This window comes from Lampetra fluviatilis, chromosome 24 (assembly GCF_964198595.1).
Source record: "Lampetra fluviatilis chromosome 24, kcLamFluv1.1, whole genome shotgun sequence".
Lineage (NCBI taxonomy): Eukaryota > Metazoa > Chordata > Hyperoartia > Petromyzontiformes > Petromyzontidae > Lampetra > Lampetra fluviatilis.
The window spans coordinates 7,044,111-7,066,207 of record NC_136298.1 but is presented as its reverse complement, the minus strand read 5'-3'; the positions used below and the strand labels follow the sequence as shown (position 1 = coordinate 7,066,207).

Sequence of the window (22,097 nt, the reverse complement as noted above, 5' to 3'; positions counted from 1 at the left end):
TCAGAGGGCAAAGGAACGTGGTGGGGGGGGGGTGGAGGGTGTGCAGATCGGAGAGTCAACATAATAATGAACAAAAACAGCAAGTCAAAGTTTATCCCTTTTGAACTGGCACATCTGAGCAGAGCCAAAGCAGGGCCCGCGCGTTATGTACGGGTGGTTTTCCACTGGCTATTTGATGAACAGAGTCGGAAATAGACCGTTAAACTCTGGCCTCACGAAGACATCCGATTCTGGTTCGAGACCAAGCCGGGCCGGAGAGCGGCTAATGGCACGTTCATCGCTTGTGCGTCAGTACAACTAAAACACAACAACACCATGTGATCTACACGTGTCTCGAATCGTTAATTGCGGTGCAGATTCTGCAAGTGGGAAAACAACCTGGCGCTTCCTGAACCGCACCGGGCTGGCTTGGCATGGCCCTGGCCAGCTCGGTTGAACAGTGGGAATGCAGTGATTTGCAATACTTAAACGAGCAGCAATAGTTGATTAGAGTTCATTTTGACACTTCTTTGGGAAGGACTAGTTTCTTCATAAGACGACCACCATGTATTGCTTGCAAAGTTGCACTAAATTTATCAATGAGTCGACCACCAATCGGGATTTTAATTGACAATCTTCAAACGGTGAGTTGGTAAGTCTACCACAGTCCTACAATTCTCGATAAACAATGATAAAATACGCAAGTAAAACGAGTAAACAGAAAATGGGGGCGTTAGAAGAGGCATGGTTGAAATATGCAGGGCGTTTTGATTTACGAGAGGTGTGAAAGTGAAAAAAAATAATCGTTGAGAATAGGGAGGGGAAAGGCCGTCGGGATTTGGGGGAAGCGGGTGGGGGGGGGGCAACAGGAAGCCAGGCCAGAGGGTGGAAAGCAGGAGAGCGACGGCAGGAACAAAAGGTGAGTGGGAACGGAAGCAGAGGGCACAGAGAGGAAGCGAGTGAGCGAGCGAGGGAGGGGCCAAGGTGAAAAGGGGATGAAAAGGTGGGTGAGCGGGAGGGGATGTTGAGGGTTGAAGGGGAATGCAAAGGCGACAGGGGGAAGGATGTGGATTGGGGGGGAGGGGTGGGGGGGGTCAGATGGGGAGAGGGTGGCATGCGAGAAGAGGCACAAGGCAGGGAAGTGAGGTGAAGGGGTTTTGTTGAAGAGTAATTGAAGCTGCAATACGAGAGCTGAGCTTGGACTCCAAGCGTAGATTGCTTTCTCGGGGCCCTTGCCTGTTCACTGGCATTAATAATTTGTGTGCTTGGCACACTGTGCAGTAAAAGAAAGCTAGTATTTTCCTAGGGTCCAAACCAATTCATTAAATATTTAGCGCTGCAATGAACTCTTTTTTTCGTACGACATACGATGCCCAGACCTGCTGCTGTGGCGATTAACCTTTCTTTAAAAATCACCGATACGAAACATTATCTTGTTTAGAGAAACTAAACTTTACTGAAGCGTCATTAAAAATAGTATATAAGACGGCTGGGCCAGTGTAACATTATGAGACTGTGAATGATTAGTTAATCTTATTTTTGACCAATTCCTAACATGCCTCAAGCATAGTTAACAAGATTACGGCTGCTTTTTGTTATTACTCAGTATTGTCTTTAATCAGGCAACCATGACTAGTGGTCCACACCGGGGTGACACATTAGGAACTTTATGAGCAACACATGGTTTAGGCTTCACAAAAATATGCAGAAGCACTAACATCCTTCACAGAATTCCGTTTATTTTTGCAGTGGGGGGGAGGAAGTTTCCCAAGATTTTTTTTTACGTGCGTAAATGCGTACATTTTTCTCCTTGTTTTTACTTTTCGCTGTTCGCAAAGCACTCAAAAAACTTAGACCGCACCCAACAGCCCGGCTCACTTACCGAATGATCGCGCCGATGTTTGGGTAAAATCGAGCGACGAGAACTCCGCAGCAGATGAGCACCATATTGAGCACCAGTACATGCAGCACACTGAGGAACAAATGACACGAAAAACAACAAATGTGAGCGCCTCGTGCGACACGTTTAACTGCATCAAAAGTTGGACATATTTCACTCGAGCACGCAGACAAATAACGGCCTTTAAGAGTTTTCGCACAACCTAGTGGAAACGGTCAAACGAACGAACGAACGATCGATCGAGTTTTCCGCTCGATTCAATGCAGGGTCTATTTTTCCATGCCGGGTCAAAGTGACTCCAGAAAACACGGCGAGGCCAATTTGGTCAAATTAAGTGGAGCTTTGAGCCGTGCCTCGTGGCCTCCTCATCTCTTTAAACGGGAGGGAAACTGACAGGGCTGTCACCTGGGGTAACTTTTCCCCCAGATCTGCGTGAAAATCTGCACGCGGAAGATGTACGCCAGCATCGGGAAGACGGTGCTCATCTGGAAGAGCAAAAAGACTCGCGCCAGCAGAGCCATGATGTCATCGTTTGGGAGATTGTCCAAGAAATTCTGTAAATACAATGAAGGGGATGATGTGCAGTGATACAATATATTAAGCAAAACGTATACACACTGTGGATTAGCCGATGGGTAAAACCTAATAGTTATAAACATTTCAGCACTTTCATATCATCAGCTATGATCTATCCACTGCTGGATGAAAGCCTACCCAAGCCGTCGACATCTGTCAGTGTCTTGCGATGCAACAATCTAGCTCGTGCAAGCAAGCCAATTTCATTGTTCTTCATCCGCCGTCAATAAGTTACCTATTTGTGCTGCCACTGATGTTAGATTTCACCACGAGCCATCAACTCGTTTAGCGACGTGTCCGATCCAAGTCAACGTACTTTTGTTAATACAATACAATGCCTGTCATTTGCGATGCCTAAGTTCCTCCAATCCGATTTTGAGAAAACATCTTCTAATGTCACTGTGAATATAACTTGCTGAGAATATATTTCCCTTTACAAATCTATCCTCTTTCTGAGCATGTATATTGCCGTTAAGATAATGTTACCTTTCTAACCACTTTAATGCACTTTCCATTGTTACATTAGTTATTACATTATTCAGAGTGGTGACATCCATTTGTCACTTCAATCATTGTGTTTCGCTAGACATTTGAATATGACGCTTAGGTTTGAGTCTAAAATCAGCTACGCCTTGACCTACATTTTTTAATAACTATTTTGTTTGTGCCTATAATTAGCTTTGTCCTTTGGCGATGTTGAAGTGCACCCTGCATCGCACCACCCTGTGATATCTTTGCACGTTCGTTTTGTTGAGGACACAGTTGTCTCCGACAATCCAAGTTTTGTTTGTTATAACTAGGTGAAGCCCATTATTAATTTAATCACGTGGGTCCCACTTCATTTCCATCTCCTATATATTTCTCTTTGAAAATAATATTCGTTAACTTCATATAGTGATCACTAACAGAAGTTAACCTCTTGTATTCCTTATTGCAATGTTAAACGTAATCATTTCCTTGCCACTGCAACTGTTACCAACTATTGCGATACAGTCACCCATGACGATGCCATGATTTTTACCCCTCGCTCACAAGTTGGTTAATTTCTTCAAACATTTTATCTACCTGTTCATCTCTATGACTTGTTGTTGGGACATACACTCGCATTATGTTAAATCCACCGTGATTCTAGAGGCTTACCATTAGCTGGGCAATTCTATCCGATATACTCTTGAAACCCAAAACTCGATGTATTATTCCCAGAGAGTCTAAGAATCCTGCTCCTCCATAATTAATGTCAACTATCACTCTGAGACAGAATAGGTTGCCATTTTGCAGAAATTATGGAGTCGCCTTTTGTTATCACACCACCGAGGCCAACTATGTCTCATTTTAAATCTCTCAATTCTGTCCCCAGTTTGACGACGGTTGATTACTTGGATACAGTCCACGTGTCGTATGAAGTAACGATCCAGTCAAGAAGGTGTTCTGTTCTTACTTAATGAATCCTAACATCCGTTACGCCTATGCCTATGATGTTGCCATCATGTGTGATGAAATCAGAGTTGCAGGTGACGAAGAACCATGGTTCAGACTGCACTACCATAGGGGGAAAGATATGTGACTATACTTCACCATGCTGGTCAGTGCGCATTGGTGGATATACCTACCAGACAAGGGAAGCGCACTACCCATATATAGAAAAAACAACCTCAAAACACATTTGTCAATAACACGGCTTTAAAAATAAAAAAAGTATATGTAATAGGTGACGGTTTGGGCAATGGTCCTTCTTTACAGCAGGCAGAGAGGTGGAGACAGATTTTATATTCCACAGGGCCTAATTAAGTAATACAAATGTTGCCAGATTCACAGTTTTTAAATAATACAATTAGTGATGCATTTCTGGGTTCAATTATAATTTCAATACAATTATAATCAGAATAATGTACTTAAGTGATGATTAGGCCCAACATTCAGGTTAACCCCAAACATCTGCCAATCACTCACGGGGTTAGCCACGCTCATGTTCTCATCAGTGTAATGATGCCGAATTAAGGCTGTGTTAATCATTACCTAAGCCTGAACAATAATATATATGTGCAATTATATTCGTTTCTTATTATATACATATCGATGAAAATTATGCAGTAAAATGGTACGGCATATATGCAGTATATCGAGTGGTCTTTACTTGCCTCTTGAATGCAAGATTTCCACAGCGGTGGAGATGGGAAGGAGGCAAACACCAGGATTCCTACGTAGAGGTACGTGAAGCCAACCAGGCCATAAGCAATAGAGAGATCTCTGACCTGCTCACACGCATGTCACACCGCCACACACACACGATACATGCTTAGCGAAAGGGAATCGAGGCCATTGAGGCCCTTTATGGAACGCTTTTACGATTAAGGCATCGAACATAATGAACGGCGAAACGTATGGTGTGTTATGCTGGGGAATGTTAGCGTACATTGTTTTCGGGATGCCGGTTGTTTTTGACCAGGGTGATGACGCAGTTGTGAAGGAAAAAGGCAAGCGTTAGGATGCCTGTCATGGCAGGGAAAAACTGGCGAAACTCTGCAAGCACAAACACACGACCACAAAAAAGATTCAACAGCAACAAGGTATAAAAGTGCTCATCCAGCCATGATCAAACCGCTGCTGGATGAATGCCTCCCCAGGCTGTTGCAATCTATCATGACCCTGCGATGTAATAGTCCACCATGCACTTGCAGCTGATTTCATCACTCCATTTCCTTGGGAAGACTTCTTCTAGGATATATCCGTTCCTTGGCTGTCAACCATCTTCCCTTCTAGCGAAGTGCACCGCCTAAGTCCAATTATTTTTCTTAACAGTACGATGTTTGCCTTTAACCTGCCTCTATTCTCTCATCCATGTGTTCCTGTTTCGATTTAACTTCATCCAGATACCAGTTTGAAAAACAAACGCATTGTTGGTTGTAATCCTAATGTGCTGCGCTTAGATAATTTAGCTGCTATACAATTCCACGTGATAAGTCACTTCATTGAGCTATCATTTGTGGCCAAGTCGCATCTGAAAAAGAAGCTAATGACTCAGTGGGCTTTACTTGGTAAGATAAAAAAAGTAGAATTTTATTTGCATAAAATTTTAAACTGATTTGTTACCTTTCATATACTTTGCACTCGTATCGTGTTTTAGTATTATTTGTTGTTGTAATGTTCTGACCTGCCCCTCCTGGACATATGTAAACAAGAGCTTTAAAGCTCATCTGATTCCTCCAGTATAAATAAATTAATATTCTGACTTGATAAGCTTACCAGGCACAAAGTGTATGTCGCTGGTCGAGATCCAGTGGAAGTCGAGGTGGATCCCCCACTGGGAGGCCTTGACTGTGACCAGGATCAGGAGGTAAACCACAGAAATTGTGCCTACATTGCAAAGTGGTAACCACACAAAAAAGACAAGACTTAGATCCCTCCGTATCGCCGTGCCGGCCTTCATTGGTGACACACGAGGGGGCGGGTTGCCAGCACCACGCCCTGCCACGTTTGTCTCCCCAGTCGCGATGCTTTTACACACCACAGCAGGTACTCATTTGAGGCTGATTCGACCTCGGGGAGGCCCAGGACCGGTTCAGCTAATCGTCACTGGTGTTGGCCATGAGCGGGAGTCGAACTTGGGCCGCCGGGTTCGTAGGGCAGCGCGTTAACCATTAGGCTACCGCTCAACACAACACACACTTTCAAAATGAAGCCACATGTTTGTACAACATACTGGCTACAGACCGCCAACTTGGGACTGTCCGTATGAAACCACTGGCAAACGTCAATTACTTTATAGCAAATACATATAAAGTGTCACTGATTTAAAGAACATGAATGTACTCTATTTAACCACTCAACAGATTGAAAACACGAGGTATTGAAGGGAGATACAGCCTGAAAACCAGATAGCTATTTAGTTTGTGATATTGAAGCAAAGGGACTGGGGCTGTCTGATAAGGCTTTTGAAGCCTTGTGAATGAGGGAAAATATATTTTAAAGCCAAGGTCAAGTACAAAATTATCGAATTCTAGTGAGTGTTATACATCAGCTATATGCATTATAATGCAACGTCAATGCAGTGATGTCAGTAGGGCACTATGGTGTATACCATATTAACCGAGCTTCAATATCATCTTACAGCCCAGGACACAAGACTTGGTAGATATCTACAAGATAAGCGCTATTTATTGTTTAGTTTCACGTTTAATTACAATTTGGAAGATGCTCAAAAGAAAATGCCATCTTATGCTGTTGCGCATGTCATTTGACACGTACAATGCAATACAGAGAATCACCCATGCAACATTACCAGCAAAGGTAAACCCTTTAGCCAAGTATATCACACAACAGCAGCAGTCTACAGTACGTTCAACAGAGCTGCCAACACGCCTCGTCTGCCATGCGCAAGGCACACTCTGCTGACCCAGCTCACAATTTGTGCTGCCAGTTATTTAAAATGTCCCATCGGGCGCAGTGGGAGACCAACACTGAGCAGTATCATTACCGAAATTCAGGTGCTGTTTTCATTGCTGTGAAACGTAACCCATGACCAAGTCAACAGTGTCAGACTCGCTCACAAGAGACTGCATTTTGTTTATATATTTGACCCTCCAGCCCTGCTCACCAATCAATCACGTCCATTTCCAGAAGCTAGGTGAGAAGCCCAAAGGGATACAATATCTCTTTTCGCAAAGCAAGCTCAGATTCGATACATTGCGACTGCTTTCAAAACTGACCTAATTTAATTGCACATTATTCCTCCGAGTTTACTTTTGTAACAGACGCGATACAGCCCCCCTCCATAAATCGAGGCCGGGAGGGAATTAAATCAAACGGAAAACCCCGGACTGTTTGGTATTACAGCGACCTCTGGCCCCGGCTGGGACGCTTGAGTTTCGTTTCTAAATTCCGAGCGTCTCCTGAGTTGTTCCCAAATCCTGGGGCGCACCCTCGCCGGGCCTCACCCAGGTTATTGAAGCGTGCGAAGAACGCAGCGGAGCGGAAGTTGAGCAGAGGCAGCAGCAGAGGCACCAGGTAGAGGGGCACGGTGTTGGTCTGGCTCCAGAACATATTGAAGGTCTCAAAGGAGCCGTTGGTGGCCCCCCGCAGCCCTGCCTCAGGCGGTCCCTCGAACGCTCCCGGCACCAGCATGAGGAGGCCCTCATAGCCAGTCACATTGGACAGCTGTTTGACAGGGTTCGGGCAGAGCACTGCAGCGCAGCACCGCGCACGGTAACTTTGACGTCAATTCCTTTAAGCAGAAACTTTAAAGTGTATTTGAAATTCGTGGTTCTTTTAATAATATAAAACATACTATCATCTTCTTGGTTCTTTCGGTAAAGTCACGTAGAAGGGAAGTAATAAAATAATAAAAATAAAACATAATAAATTAATAATTCTCACGACGTTTCGGCCACAACACAAGCAGCCGTCCTCAGGTGAGAATTATTTTATTATGTTTTATTTTTATTATTTTATTACTTCCCTTCTACGTGACTTTACCGAAAGAACCAAGAAGATGAATCCCTGCAGTCACGAAAGCTTTAAATCGAAACATACTATCATTTTATATCGTGTCATTCATGCCGACAGCATCCCACAAAGGTGATGGAGTATTTACATAAAGTCCTGGTGTTGGTGGAATTTCATCTGCAGTGGTTATCTTTTGAGTCACTGGCGTTGAATGCAGAAACTTGGTGGATTTGCATAAGCGGAATTGTGATGCAGCATGGAAGATGAAGGTTTTGTGTCCGACAAAGTGCTTTAGAGGTTTTATTTGAATAAAAGATGTGTTACGTGATTTATGTACGAGTGGTATTAGCAATGTGATTTATACACGTATAACACTTATTTTATTGGAACTGTTTACACATTTCTCTTGAAACATTTTGTTAATATACCAAATGTAAATGTTTGCAGTTATTCAAACAGTTTATGGCTGTCATGTGCATGTCATACCTGGATGAGAACCATTTGTTCTCGGGATATTATCCGTCATGTTTATTCCACAGGCTTTGTCTGTCACGCAGAAAGTACATCACAAGCACAAACACATGATTAACAACTCAAAGGGTCTCCCTGTGCACTACTGCGCATACATTATGGTGGCCATCGTTGTCAGTCCTGAATCAGTGGTGGACATTCCACATTCTTATAGAACACATCAGTCTTCATGTCTCCACTCTTTAACAGAGTTTAACTCGCAGCTTATGTGCAATTCCCTGTACTCGGGTATCAAATATGCTCTCGAAAATTTAAATTCCTTCATGGCATCACAAAAATCAATAACACCAGGCCAAATACTTTTCCAACACACGTATGTATGTCGATCTTATTTTTCGCACCGTACGTAGCCAATCGTGTTAATCAGAGGTGCGTGGGAAGGACCACAAACTAAACTCAAAGAGCAGATCTGAAGAAATTAGTTTTCAATCTGGATTTAAAAGTGCATTGCTCCAGTGGCTTCCTAATATCGGAAGGAAGAGCGTTCTGGACTGCCGTAAAAGCAGATCTGAAAGCGCGCGATGCAGTGACCGTCTTTGTTCAATGGTTGAGCAAAAGCTGGTGTGAGGATGACCAGAGTTAGCGTGCTCAAGATGTGCCCTTCCCACAGATCAGACTTACACACACGCATTCTTTAGATGTACGGATGTCCATTCATTGCATTCCAACATTCTCTATCATTAAAAACAAGTCATTTCCATTTTGCCCACACCAGAAACGTGATTCTTGACCACCATAAATGTTGCTGCACTGCCCTCTGCTGTCTAGAATGTGGTCGCACAGTCAAAACGATACTAAACATTCACAATACTTCACATTCGCAATAAACCATTGGAGCTTGTCCTTGGAAGTACATGTCAAATTTCAAATCGGGTATTATACCAGTGTATGTTAGAAAAAATGTTTGCTGGCTGGATTACTGCTTGGATTCTTCGCCTGGATTTATAACTAGATTCCTGGTTGTCCCATGGCCAAATGCGCAAGCAGCGGTGACATAAATGTGCACATCTGCGCGATGACATCACCTGCATCCCAGTGTTGAGCTGGTTTGTGCATGCCCCCCCCCAAATCCACCCTGCACCCTGGCCGTGTAGATAGAGGGAACAAGAGATGGAGAGTGGAGAGGAGAGTGGCTAGGAGAGAGTGAAATGGCATCAAATGGTGACGCAAGAGGGAAAGCAAAACGGAGAGAGGAGAGCGACAAGCAGTGGGAGAAAAGATTATGGAGAGGCAAGAGAGATTGAGACGGTAAAGTACTTCTATCTAATGGCCAATTCGCAGTCCAGCTGGTTTGGGGGTCTCCGGAATACAAAAGAGTGAGCCACCAAAGCTCTACATTCCAGGTGTGCGCCACCATGCCAAGAGACGCTGACATCATGACATGTGGTGCTGATTAATCTGATCCCCACACATATTACTATTGGCTGAGTCGACCATGACCTCATGCCTCTGTACGGAGGAAGCGAGCTTTGGAAAGGACCAGTCCGGCACAATCTCAACATTGAAAATAAGTTCAACATACATAGATGAGGCGGCCCGCATTGCACATGATGTTGGGCATGAGCACCCAGTAGACAGTCATGGTGCAAGCCAATCACACATCTTGGTCAGAATGCACATGTACAAGTACATCCGATTTTGGCAATGAAATGCTGGATGAGGGCCTCTATTATGGCATGCGGGGCATGGGGATTATTTCACCCAAATTCACTACGCTGCCCAGTTCTTGGTTGGCAAACGAAGTAGGTACAATACTGGTGATGATATCACTCTCCTTGGTTGGTAACAGCACTCGGGTCGCTGGTTTTGGTTCGCAGTGCGCTATCCACTGCACCACCACTCCACCAAACAATACCATAAAAGAAGAACGCATATCATCGTAGCTGGCTGACACCAATGCATCGGTCTTTTAGTTCCGTAACTGTGGAAATTCCCCAAATGTATCTTGTTTTTCAAATGGTATTGCAAGGAGAGAGCAAAGGTGCATAGCAATACAACACCATAAGATTGCTCTGCACTGCCCTCTACTGCCCACCACGGTAGCCCTGCAACCTGTCTGTGCACTCGAGCCAGAGGTCGCAACCGGGTACCCGATACCCGTACCCTATCCGATACCCGGCTACCCGTACCCGGCCGGGTACGGGTACCCGTTTGCGACCCTGGTGCGGCCGGGTACGGGTAGACCGTGAGTCACTGGTAACTGTTTGTCACTCATTTCTCAACGTCTTGTCTCTTCTCACAATTCAAGTTCCTAGAATCAACCCACCCGCGCCTGCAACATGGCTTCATCCCAGAGGTCGCAATCAGGTACCCGATACCCGTACCCTACCCGTACCCGGCTGGGTATGGGTAGGGTACGGGTAGGGTACGGGTACGGCCGGGTACAGGTACCCGTTTGCGACCCTGGTGCGGCCGGGTACGGGTACGGGTAAGGAATCAAAACCCGTTTGCGACCTCTGACTCGAGCTCACCGTAGATGAAGCGGCCAGTGTTGTACATGAAGTTGGACATAAGCACCCAGTAGACGATCAAGGCGCCGGCCAGAGACACCAGCGAGAAGAGGAGGCTCATCCACTGGCCAAAGCGCCCGAAATAGTGGCCGCACACCTGAGGGAAGTCCATGCCTTCACCACCATCTGGGAAAGAGTGGCAAAAGCATCATTCTAGGTCACGGGGTCGGCAACATGTGGCTCCAGAGTAAAAAAATAAATAGCTCTTCTTGTTATTTTGGTTGCCGAACCCTGACCATGGAAGTCCAGTTCACCGTGGAAGTCCAGTTAACCTGGAAGTCCAGTTTCACCATGGAAGTCCAGTTTCACCATGGAAGTCCAGTTGACCATGGAAGTCCAGTTTCACCGTGGAAGTCCAGTTAACCTGGAAGTCCAGTTAACCTGGAAGTCCAGTTTCACCATGGAAGTCCAGTTTACCATGGAAGTCCAGTTTACCATGGAAGTCCAGTTTACTATAAAAGTCCAGTTCACCATGGAAGTCCAGTTTACCATGTGCAAGGGTTGATAGACCTGTGGCACCAGAGCCGCATGCGGCTCATTAAGGACTGTTTCGTGATGTTATTTATTAAGGACCGTCTCATACGGCTCGTGTTTTTTTTATAAATTAGAAAAAAAGGCTTTTGTTGTTTTGGTTGCAAAACCCATGTTCTAGGTAGACTGGCCTTAGCACAGTTGTGTATCTTCAGCAAGTGTGTGCTGTTGTATTGAGATACATTTCTGTATATTGTTTTTTTCTAATAAGTTGAAAACGATAGTCTGTTAAACCTTCCAGACTACAGGGGCCAATTTCATTAGTTAGCATTTACTAAGGCCAGCATCGTATGTAAAGAAAGTGGTGTGGCCAACACCTTGTTTGGCCCGCTTAAGTCTCCCATATCTTAAGTTTTCACACTGCATTAGATACTCATTTAAGGCTGAAACAACCAAGTCAAGGCCCCAGGAAAGGCTCAGACACCAAATTCCACCAATCTTATTCATAACTGTGAATAAATTCGGACCGCCGATATTGCCATCCAACACACGACAAATGTCTCAGTAGAATGCTCGATGTTGCACAAGACAAAGTATTCACTCTAGGATGAGAAGAATCAGATTATCAGCTGTGTTTTTAGGAACCGCACTAGTGTGTGCGTGCGTGCGAGGAAGTGCACACGCGTGCGCACTCACCGATGGCTTTCGGTGACTGCAGGATGCGATAGCAGCTGTAAAGGGTGATCAGCCCCATCAGGAAGATGATGATGATTCCTAAAGTGAAGCCCGCCTGAACAGATAAGCAAATGCACGGTGAACGGAGGGGGCAAGCTCAATTTACATACAAATCATTTTAATTAAACAGGGACTCAATTTACATACAAATAATTTTAATTAAACAGGGACTCAATTTACATACAAATCATTTTAATTAAACAGGGACTCTGCTGCAGTGTAATGGTTCGCACACTGGACTTGCAATTCAGAAAGCTCAACATGGCCAATAACATTTCCTTGAAAGGAACTATATAACAGGTGACGTTTTGGGCAATTGGCCTTCTTCATACCGATCCAGAGGTACCCGGGTTGTTCTCTGCACGGCAGTTGAAACAATGGGAACATATTTCAAATACTCTTGCCTCTGCTCCCCGAGTAGTATAAATGGGTACACCGCATTTAGTCAACTGGCAAATCACAATTGGTGGGGAAAGTGTGGGTACGTTCATCTCTAATAAGATGTTTGCCCAGTGGAAGAGTAGGCCAAAAATACCAACCAGAAGCTCTACTGAGCTCCTTATAGTGGAGCCCTTTCCAACAGTAGTTGCGTGAGCGAGCAATTTCATTCATGCCTGTACCTTTACCATCTTAGAAAACTGAACTCCATTGCAGACTATTTCAATAGTATAAGTGTTTGTACATGTCAGGGTTACCTGCATCATTGCCCAGGGGATGCTCAAGATGGAGGTGCCCATCATTGTGTTCCAAATGGCAAAACTTTGAACAAAAATAAACAAATGCAAACTGGTGAATAAGGTATCTACTCCCATAAACTATTCCACAATGCAATGAACATCACTATCTATTTCATTAGACCTCATTTGCCAGTACCAAAATATAATAATAGGGGTTTCCCCCTTTTTTCTGGCAACAAAACTGAAACATTTTTACAAGGGTTCATGTCTGCATTGACCACAATACTTGCAGTCAAAATGCAAACAAAAAACATACTTGTTATCATAGTATGTTTTTACTATGTGTATGTTTTGATTTGAATGTAATTTATTATATCATAAATACCTAGTGTTTTTGTGGGATTCAAATAGAATCGTTTATCTGAACAAATAAATATACTACTATGAGACCTCCTTTACCAGTGGCAAAATATAGTGATAGGTTTTTACCCTTTCAACTGGTACAAAAACTGACAGTGCATATCATTATCAGAATTGTTTCTTTTTGTTTGCATTTTGACTGCTTGTGCTATGGTTATTGCAAACATGATGCCTTGTATAAAGGTGTCAGTTTTTGTACCAGTTGAAAGGGTAAAAACCTACCACTATAAATACACTACTGTATTTAGAGGTGTCTAATGAGGTTGCAAATTGATGTGCAACAACCCACAATTATTTTGGATTTGTCAGTAATCGACTGTTGACACCCTGGATGTAACACAGCAAGCAGTTTTGACAGTATTACGCCACAAATCAATGGAAATTGGAAGAGATAAGCCTAGGCATAGAAGCACTGACCTGCCATCAACATGCACAACGCTGAGCATAATATTTTTTTTTGGAACTCGTGTGGATTCCACATTTGTATATATTTTACAGTGCCAAAGCTTAAAAGAGCATGCATAATTAATTGCCTTGCATTGTATTCTGACCTTGTGTGCTGCTTAAACATGCAAAACTTGTTTCTCGCATTGTACACACAGCAACACATGCCAGACACCGCTCTCTTTACACAAACTGCACTCGCAGGTAACACGGCGGCAAGCAACTGCACCGGGCATTCGCTTTGCTCACTTCCCAAGGATCAATACGGACAGAGACAAATTATTATTACACCGCAATTGTGAGCTAACAGGGGAAAGGTAGAGTGGGGACTGAAAATGCGGCGCGCGGTTGTCGACGATCGATCCCGTCAATGAGCGAGTGAGCGCACCTCACCCAAGCGGGCCTGGTGCTTGCTTACATGGTGACCAGGCTTGGCTGCTTGGCGCCGTCTGGCGTGTCTTTAACTCGAAAGGCGGTGCCCAGGGGACTGTACACGTAAATCTCATCTGGCGCCGGGATAACATGATGCGGGGCTTGCTGTGGACGCAGACAAAGACAAAGATCCCCCGTGTAGCCTTAACAGACTGTTAGGGCAAGTGCTGTTAGCGAGCAGCTATGAGGCCGGCACGAGGGGGTGGGTGGCCAACACCACGACCAGTCGCCTTTGGCTCCCCAGTGGCGATGTTCACACACCGCACCAGGTACTCATTTGAGGCCGAGTCGATGTAGGGGATGCCCAGAACCGGTTCAGATAATCGTCACTGGTGTTGGCCGTGATTAGGAATCGAACTCATAGCACAGCTCGCTAAACCATTGCAACTACCGCACACACACGCGCACACAAACCCGCACTCACGTGCATTGCCAAATCAGCTACATACCCACACTCTCACCAATCAATTGCTAGGGTTTGTTTTCAAGGGCAAAAAAAGCTACGATGAGGTAATACCAGTGTAATCCCATAAAACTATTCACATGTAAGAATGGATGACAACTTCCATACTACACACCTGATATTGATTTAATACGGTGGTAACAAATGTTAATGCTATGATTATGCATGTGATAAGTTCAAATTTTCCTTATTTTCCAAAGCAATAAAATACAATGCACATAAGGTAACCATCACGCACATATAGAAAAGCTTACACTCTGTAGCATTTCTGTAGAGCATCTGACAAGTTAATATAATTAAGTAAGCTGTAACACTCTTAAGTTCTTTGCTGACACCCACAGAATGCGCCCTTTAATGAGCATACGTGCCATATTTCCCCACGTTATGCTCCCGTAATTAAATTATGACTGCGGTTGAACCGTTGTGCCTTTCAGATGTTCAATGGTAAATCCACTTGCCGCATTCCAGCCCCTTTTCAGCGATCAACTTTCCATTGAATGTTCTCTTTCGGAACAAGGGGATGCGCGTGAAAACAATTTTAATCTCTCCGAGAACTCGTCTTTCCATGGCCCTGTTTGACACGTGCGCGTTACATTTTGGCCGACGGCGTTAAGCAGTTAACAAGCCAGGCAATGTGCGTCACCACCCGCCCACCCCCAGAGTTCTAAGGTGGGGCTAACCAGGGTGGTCAAGTTGCTGGACGAGAGGCGGCTGTAGTAGCGCAGGCGGCTGGAGAGCAGGGATGCGGCCGGGGAGACGGTGGCCAGGCGCTCCTCGCCGCTCTCCGCGTCGCGCTCCACGATGCTCTGTGCGTCCACGTAGAACGGCCTGCGATGCGAGGGACCGCCCAGTCACACACACGCGCGCACGAGCACATGCGTGAACTTGGTGAGAAAACGCTGTGGAAAAAATTATGATTGCATGGGTTCATCCATTGCTTTCACACGTTTTACTGTCTAGGCTATGTTTGAATAATGCAAGCTGGTAAATGGCATTTTATGTTTATTAAGCCCATTTATCCATAGCCTCCCTCTACCAATGAGTACAAACTAGTGCAACATTTCCATTGGCCTCCCTAAGTTTAACCAAGCCTGGTAGGACTACTTATATGCATTTGAATGCCAGCACTGAATAAGCAATAGTGAATGGGCTTAATATACGCTTGCTAACAAAACTTGCCCCAATAGTCTCTGGCTTGTTTTTTTTCAATCCCTTGCTGGATGAGGGCCTCCCCATGCCGTGTGGGTCGTCGTGGTTATATACTTGAACATGTGAGTGCGTGGTTGAAGGCGAGTAGCACAGATGTGGGAGCACAGATGTACAGGACAGAAATGGATGTTGCTGCCCTACCCTCTGCTTCCCACCACGTAGCCCAACAGGCCTATGAAAACCATACTCTTTGGTTCTTTCGGTAAAGTCACGTAGGTATAAAATAAAAAAATGCATTTAAAATACATTTTACCGAAAGAACCAAACAGTATGGATCCCTGCAGTCACGAAAACTCCAAATCTACGAAAACCAGTGTGTCCATGGTGGTTACTTATCCAAGTGCTATCCAGGCTTAACTCTGCTTCTAGTAGCTTTCAACACCTGATGAGATCCGGCACATGCCAGGTTATCTGCTCATAGGTGATCAGCATACAGAAGCCCTTTTGATTAAACGGTTACAATACGAGAAGGATATTCTTTGCAACCAGGATCAGAGATTCTATTAATATTTTGTGATGATGGATGCATGATGTGGCAATGTACAAATAAGTCTGTCATATTCGATTGAATAATAAACTTTTTCTGAAAAAGTTGCAGCTTGGAATTACTCCAAATGCTCGTATCTCATCTTCTATCAACTGTATTAAAAGACGTTCTATTTTGGTTCTATTTGCAGCACAATTTCATGCAAGGTTACATAAGCATATTTCTTTCCCACATACTGTGTATATTAAAGAAATGCATAGAGTGTAGCAGCGGTTCTCAACTGTGGGCATGCACACCCCTGGGGGCACGTGGAAATGTCCCAAGAGGTACGTGTAGTGATTTATAAATGTGACATTATATCGTACATGAGTCATTGGTGAATAATCATCGATGAATCTGCCAATAAAAAAATAACTACAATAGATTTTAAATCCATATGGTAACCTGGAACGATATAAATTACCTTTCTAAATCAATGATTGTAAACAACGTGGTTGCCAAGAGTAACTAGCGAGTGCGAACAAATGACGTAATGCGTCCGTTGATTTTTTTATTCGTTTGCAGTTAATTCGCTAGTGAGGATACCTCACAAATTGGGCAATGGGTAAAAATATTGCCGTTCATTATTCATACATTTAATTCTCAGAACCATGTTGGGTCAGGCAAGGGGGTACTCGGTTGAAACAAAATTCAAGGGGCACGGTAGCCAAAAGAGGTTGACAACCACTGGAGTATATTTAGGATTCAGTTGACACGCTGAAAGCCTCAGAGCTGCACCTACATGCAACTTATAGTTAAAAAAAATTACACCAAATGAGAAAATTCCTAGCAAAGAAGAGGCAGCGGCAGAACGAGCAGTTTCAATTAAACCTGCGTCCGAAATAGTATTGCAAAAGTGATGTGTTAAACGAGTGGTGGGCCAGGGGTGTGGATTAGACAGCAGATGCACACACGGCAGAAAGGATGGGACAGCAAGCCACCTGCGCAGTTTGGTGTCGTTGACGGCCGGTGACATCCCTCTGCGACCCTGCTTTGGCAGCACACCTCCCAGTAGTGGATCCGTTTCTCTGCGTGTCGAACTCATGGCTCACGGCGCCGCAATGGCAGTTGCCCTTCAATGTTTTTACCGGTGCCACTTGCCCCGGAGCCAAAGATCGCGAGCGCAGGCGAGGGAAGAGGAAGAAGCGAGCGAGAGGGACCTCCGATCTTATTGTCCCCAGTTGAGGCCCTTCATCGCTTGCTATGTGACATCCAGGTGGCAAATGCTGGGCTGCAACACGTAAATATGTCAACATGTGCTGTGAATAAAAAAAACTCCGCTTCAAATTAATTTTTATGGGAATTTTTGGTATTTGTAATATGATTGCTTCTAGCACACAATGTGCAATATACATATTATAAAAGTATGGTGTACAATATTATGTTATGTCCGTATTCATGTTTATTACTTGGGCTAAGTGATCCATTATATGGAATGGTACTGTAGCCTTGCGTATACGGCATAGAAATTACACGAAACATCCTGTAATGTGCAGTTATCACTTCTGACTATACTGAACACTGACGAATTAATCACCTGCACACTGTTAAAACATTGTAGAAAAAAAAATAAACCTGACAAGATGAAGAAAATGCCCTCGTGTCAGTCTTTCTGTCACTTGAGTTTTCCACGAAAAGTACAGTTGAAACACATGTCCATAGTATTTCCTGTTCAAAGAATGATCACAGTTCTGGGAAAAAAGTATAACCCTCCAAAAAGACTGTCCTGGTAATTTCCATCCAGGGACTCCAAGGCCAAATGAGGATAAATGTAAAGCTCTGGACATTCTAACATGTGAACGTGGGTGCTTTCTAAGCTCACATAGCCCCCCCACTCATTCTTGTCTCCGTTTTCATTAGCTCTGGACACGCAAGACTATCCAGTAATGGTGCTCGTATTCCACCTTACGTCTTACACCTCGTGATGTAGCTTTACAGAGTTAATGTTTTGCTTAAACAATAGCAACCAAGATAAACTTCTGGGAGTTTATAGCATATAATCTGTTACGATGGAATTTTCAGGCAGACAGGCCGTATGCCAATATAACATGTGTATACTAGATGCATGAGTTTTGGATTTAAAACCTTTACATTTTCAGATATTTAAGGACAATTTCAAATTTTGTTTGGTAGTTTCTCGATCATTTCCATTTTGCTTTCGTGAGAAAAACTCTGCTCACAATAGTGACGTACCCCGATGCCACATGACATCCCTTTTGTTGGCAAAAGCAAGCGATGTCTTCCAGTGCCACTACTTACAAGTGATTAATCTTAAAAAAACATTTTTTTTGGGATCTGAAATGTTGAGCCTAGGCTCGGTTTAAACAAATTAATATGAAAATAGGTAGCGCATATTATACGTTAGATTTGCATGTTGTTAATCCACTGCTGGATATGAGCCTCCCCACACAGTGGGGGTTTATGCGATCATATTCACACTGGCCAGTGCGGTTTGGTTAAGGCGGAGAGCATACATGCAGGAGCATAGATGCAGAGTACCACAACATGGATTTTGCTGCACTGCCGTCTGTTGAGTACGTAGCCCTGTAACAGCTTTTTACCACGTGTCCTCCAGGCAAAATCCAGCTTAGCATCCGAGACTGGGTGCATTCTGGATGATTTGGTCATACAGTCTGTGCTCTGATTAAATGTACGAAATTAACCACACAGTTCCTACTTCATTAGTAAATAGATTAGAAATACTCTTTGGTTCTTTCGGTAAAGTCACGTAGATGAAAAATATAAATAATAAAATGAAAATAACTAAATTAAACCACGACGTTTCGGAGGCAACACAAGCTTCCGTCATCAGGTGGAAGAGCCACAGCAAGGAGCTTGTGTTGCCTCCGAAACGTCGTGATTTTATTTAGTAATTTTCATTTTCTTATTTTTTTTCATCTACGTGACTTTACCGAAAGAACCAAAGAGTATTGATCCTTGCGTGAGCATGTTTTCATTGCTTAAACGAGCGTGGGACGGAGGTCAATTCCAGTTTACAGGCGTAAGCTAGTTGTGGAAATTCCACATTCCCATAATGGTCAATATTATACCAACTGTTGTATGCATGCACTCTACGTTGAAACTTCTTTCGCACCGTACATAACCCAACCTTGCTCATCGGTGCGCTGTTGATGTCATCAAGTAGTATCTTCCCAAAGCTTGTAAACATTGACCATAGTAGTCAAAGTAACACAATTAGAATTTAAATATATTTCAAGTAGCTTGGTGGAATTCAGTTTTAGTGGAAATTCCATATTCCACCGTTGACAAGAGTCGAGTAGGCCTCGGCAAGGTAAGGTAATTTACCCTTTTTACCGGGTAAAAAGGTGTCGACATGCCAAGGGGTAAGTTTAAAGGGTAAGGTAAAGGTAGCTCGGAAGAATTACCCAGTAGGGTAAAGGTAGCGCGAAGTATTACCCGGTAAATACGGTGCCTTGTTTACCGCTAAAAGCTCCGTGGCACAGTCCGTGGCTTCCATTTAATAAGTAATATTTTTTTAAAACTTTTTTTAACATGCTTTTATGAAATGTACTAGTAATGGCAGAACTCCACGACTCCAGGAAGTGGCCCCGAAGCTTGCCATAACGTAAGGGGCCGTGGCCAATTACAGCCAACGTCAGTTGACAGTGGACAATTAGACCCAAGCCGAAACATAACATGTAAAAATAATGTTTTTTTTTTAATGATAGAATATAGTATTGTCATCAGTATGACATAAGTATACCAAGTTTGCAGTCGATACCACATTGGAAAGTGGGTTAAAATTGAGTTACAAGATTTGAGGATACAACAAGCATGTAAAATTGGAATCATCCAGAGTATTCTACATGAATTAAGCGCTCTACCTAGCATTTACCTCTTATAAACATTTTTCACGTGTAGTAGTACCCCAGTAATTACCCTGTAATCGGGTAATTTGTATGGGGTAAGGGTAAAAGGTAGGGTAAAGGTAGGCTCGTTGCTTTTTACCTTTTACCTTACCTGCTAAAGGGTAAAAGGTAGGGTAGAGTGATTGAATTGTGGTAAGGTAAAAGGTAGGGTAAAGGTAGACTCGTTGCTTTTTAACTTTTACCTTACCTGCTAAAGGGTAAGGAAGAGTGATTGTATTGTGGTAAGGTAAAAGGTAGGGTAAAGGTAGGGTCGTTGCTTTTTACCTTTTACCTTACCTTGCTAAAGGGTAAAAGGTAGGGTAGAGTGATTGTATTGTGGTAAGGTAAAAGGTAGGGTAAAGGTAGGCTCGTTGTGTTTACCTTTTACCTTACCTTGCCGAGGCCGAGAATCGAGTAATGATAAAATGTGATCACACTGCAATCCAACAGCTGGGGAATTATAACTTAAGAAAACGTACGGTATTAAGAATTAACATTTTAACACAATTACGAAGTTTAAAGGGAAACTGTGAATGCCACATGTATTTACGTTGAACTTCTTTCGCACCGTACGCAGCCAGCCGTGCTAATTAAACGGTCGAGGCCATCGGAAGGATCAATCGTGTTGACGAAGTATTATAACATTTAAACAAATATACACAGTTCATGGAATGTTCTTTGTTGTTGCGGAAATTCCTCATTCTCGCGACGGGGTCGAGTACATCGCGCATGAGAAACACCGCTGACTTGGCACACGGCTACTTAAACAAGCTACTAAAACACGAGCTAAATGATACGAAGAGTTATGTAAAATAGACGAAGGTAAAGAAACAATTCGTAACCTTCAAAGCGAAAACGCTAAAGCCAACGACTCAAAACTCACGTCCAAAGCACTCGATTACTCGGCAACTCAAACAACAACGACGAGCGTGGGATTGACGCTCAAACCCCTTCGCTTCGTCAACCTCATCGTTTTCACACGAATGTTATTGTGATTATCGGCGTAAACTAAAATCTTAAGACGTTAGCGCCACGAACGTTCTGTTACCGCGGACAGGGAGACCGGCTGATGAAGACGAGGCGGCGAGAGTAGCTGGCGAAGTAAATAAAGAAAATGCCCTGGGGGCTCACTTCGCGTTTAAACAGTGGAAGGACGCACAACGGAATGTGTGCCCTCGGAGCGATTATGACTTGCAAAAGTTTTGTCAAAGGGCGGTGTAAACATCCCCTGCGCGTCATAGGGAAGCGGATGTGGATTTGCTGCGTCCGGGGGTCGTTACGAGTCAAACTCAAAACGACTGAAACGACTTCTAATGAAGTCGATTTATATTCTTGGTTCTTTCGGTAAAGTCACGTAGAAGGGAAATAATAAAATGTGTTTTAATTATTTGATTAAATATAATTTTTTATATTATTTTACTTCTACGTGACTTTACCGAAAGAACCAAGAATATGAAGGGAAATAATAAAATAATTATTATATATGTTTTCTTTTTATTATTTTATTATTTCCCTTCTACGTGACTTTACCGAAAGAACCAAGAATATATATGCTGTGTTCAGGTGGGAAGCCCACCTGATGACGGACGCTTGTGTAGCGCCCGAAACGTCGTGATTTATTTTTATTACACGCTTTCTATGAACTCACTCTGTCTGTTGTCGTATCCTCAAATCTTGCAACTCAATTTGAACCCACTTCCCAATGTGGTGTCGACTGCAAACTTGGTATACTTATGTCATACTGATGACAATACTATATTCTATCATTAAAAATATATATTTTTAAACATTATTTTATATATGTTATGTTTCGGCTTGGCTCTAATTGTCCACGATCAACTGAAGTTGGCTGTAAATCACCAAGGTCTCTTAGGTTATGGCAAGCTTCGGGGCCACTTCCTGGAGTCGTGAAG

The 22,097-nt window shown here is 43.5% G+C and overlaps 1 protein-coding gene across 3 annotated transcripts in view; it reads right to left on the bottom strand.

Moving 5' to 3' along the window:
* LOC144941104 (neutral amino acid transporter 9-like) overlaps positions 1-22,097 on the bottom strand; it is a 30,776-nt gene that overhangs the window by 1,153 nt on the left and 7,526 nt on the right. Inside the window, exons 1-14 of one of the 3 annotated variants that reach the window (XM_078867588.1) lie at positions 21,233-21,278; positions 17,257-17,546; positions 15,261-15,408; positions 14,104-14,222; positions 12,840-12,903; positions 12,106-12,199; positions 10,900-11,064; positions 8,384-8,443; positions 7,390-7,635; positions 5,699-5,809; positions 4,869-4,975; positions 4,594-4,707; positions 2,285-2,433; positions 1,862-1,951 (exon numbers count right to left, since the gene is read on the bottom strand). In XM_078867588.1, coding sequence (XP_078723714.1) covers positions 1,862-1,951; positions 2,285-2,433; positions 4,594-4,707; positions 4,869-4,975; positions 5,699-5,809; positions 7,390-7,635; positions 8,384-8,443; positions 10,900-11,064; positions 12,106-12,199; positions 12,840-12,903; positions 14,104-14,222; positions 15,261-15,408; positions 17,257-17,360 — 1,571 coding nt within the window. In that variant the 5' untranslated portion in view covers positions 17,361-17,546; positions 21,233-21,278. Of the gene's footprint in view, positions 1-1,861; positions 1,952-2,284; positions 2,434-4,593; positions 4,708-4,868; positions 4,976-5,698; positions 5,810-7,389; positions 7,636-8,383; positions 8,444-10,899; positions 11,065-12,105; positions 12,200-12,839; positions 12,904-14,103; positions 14,223-15,260; positions 15,409-17,256; positions 17,547-21,067; positions 21,079-21,232; positions 21,279-22,097 lie in introns of those variants that run through there. The other 2 variants (XM_078867590.1, XM_078867589.1) reach the window with 2 other exon arrangements.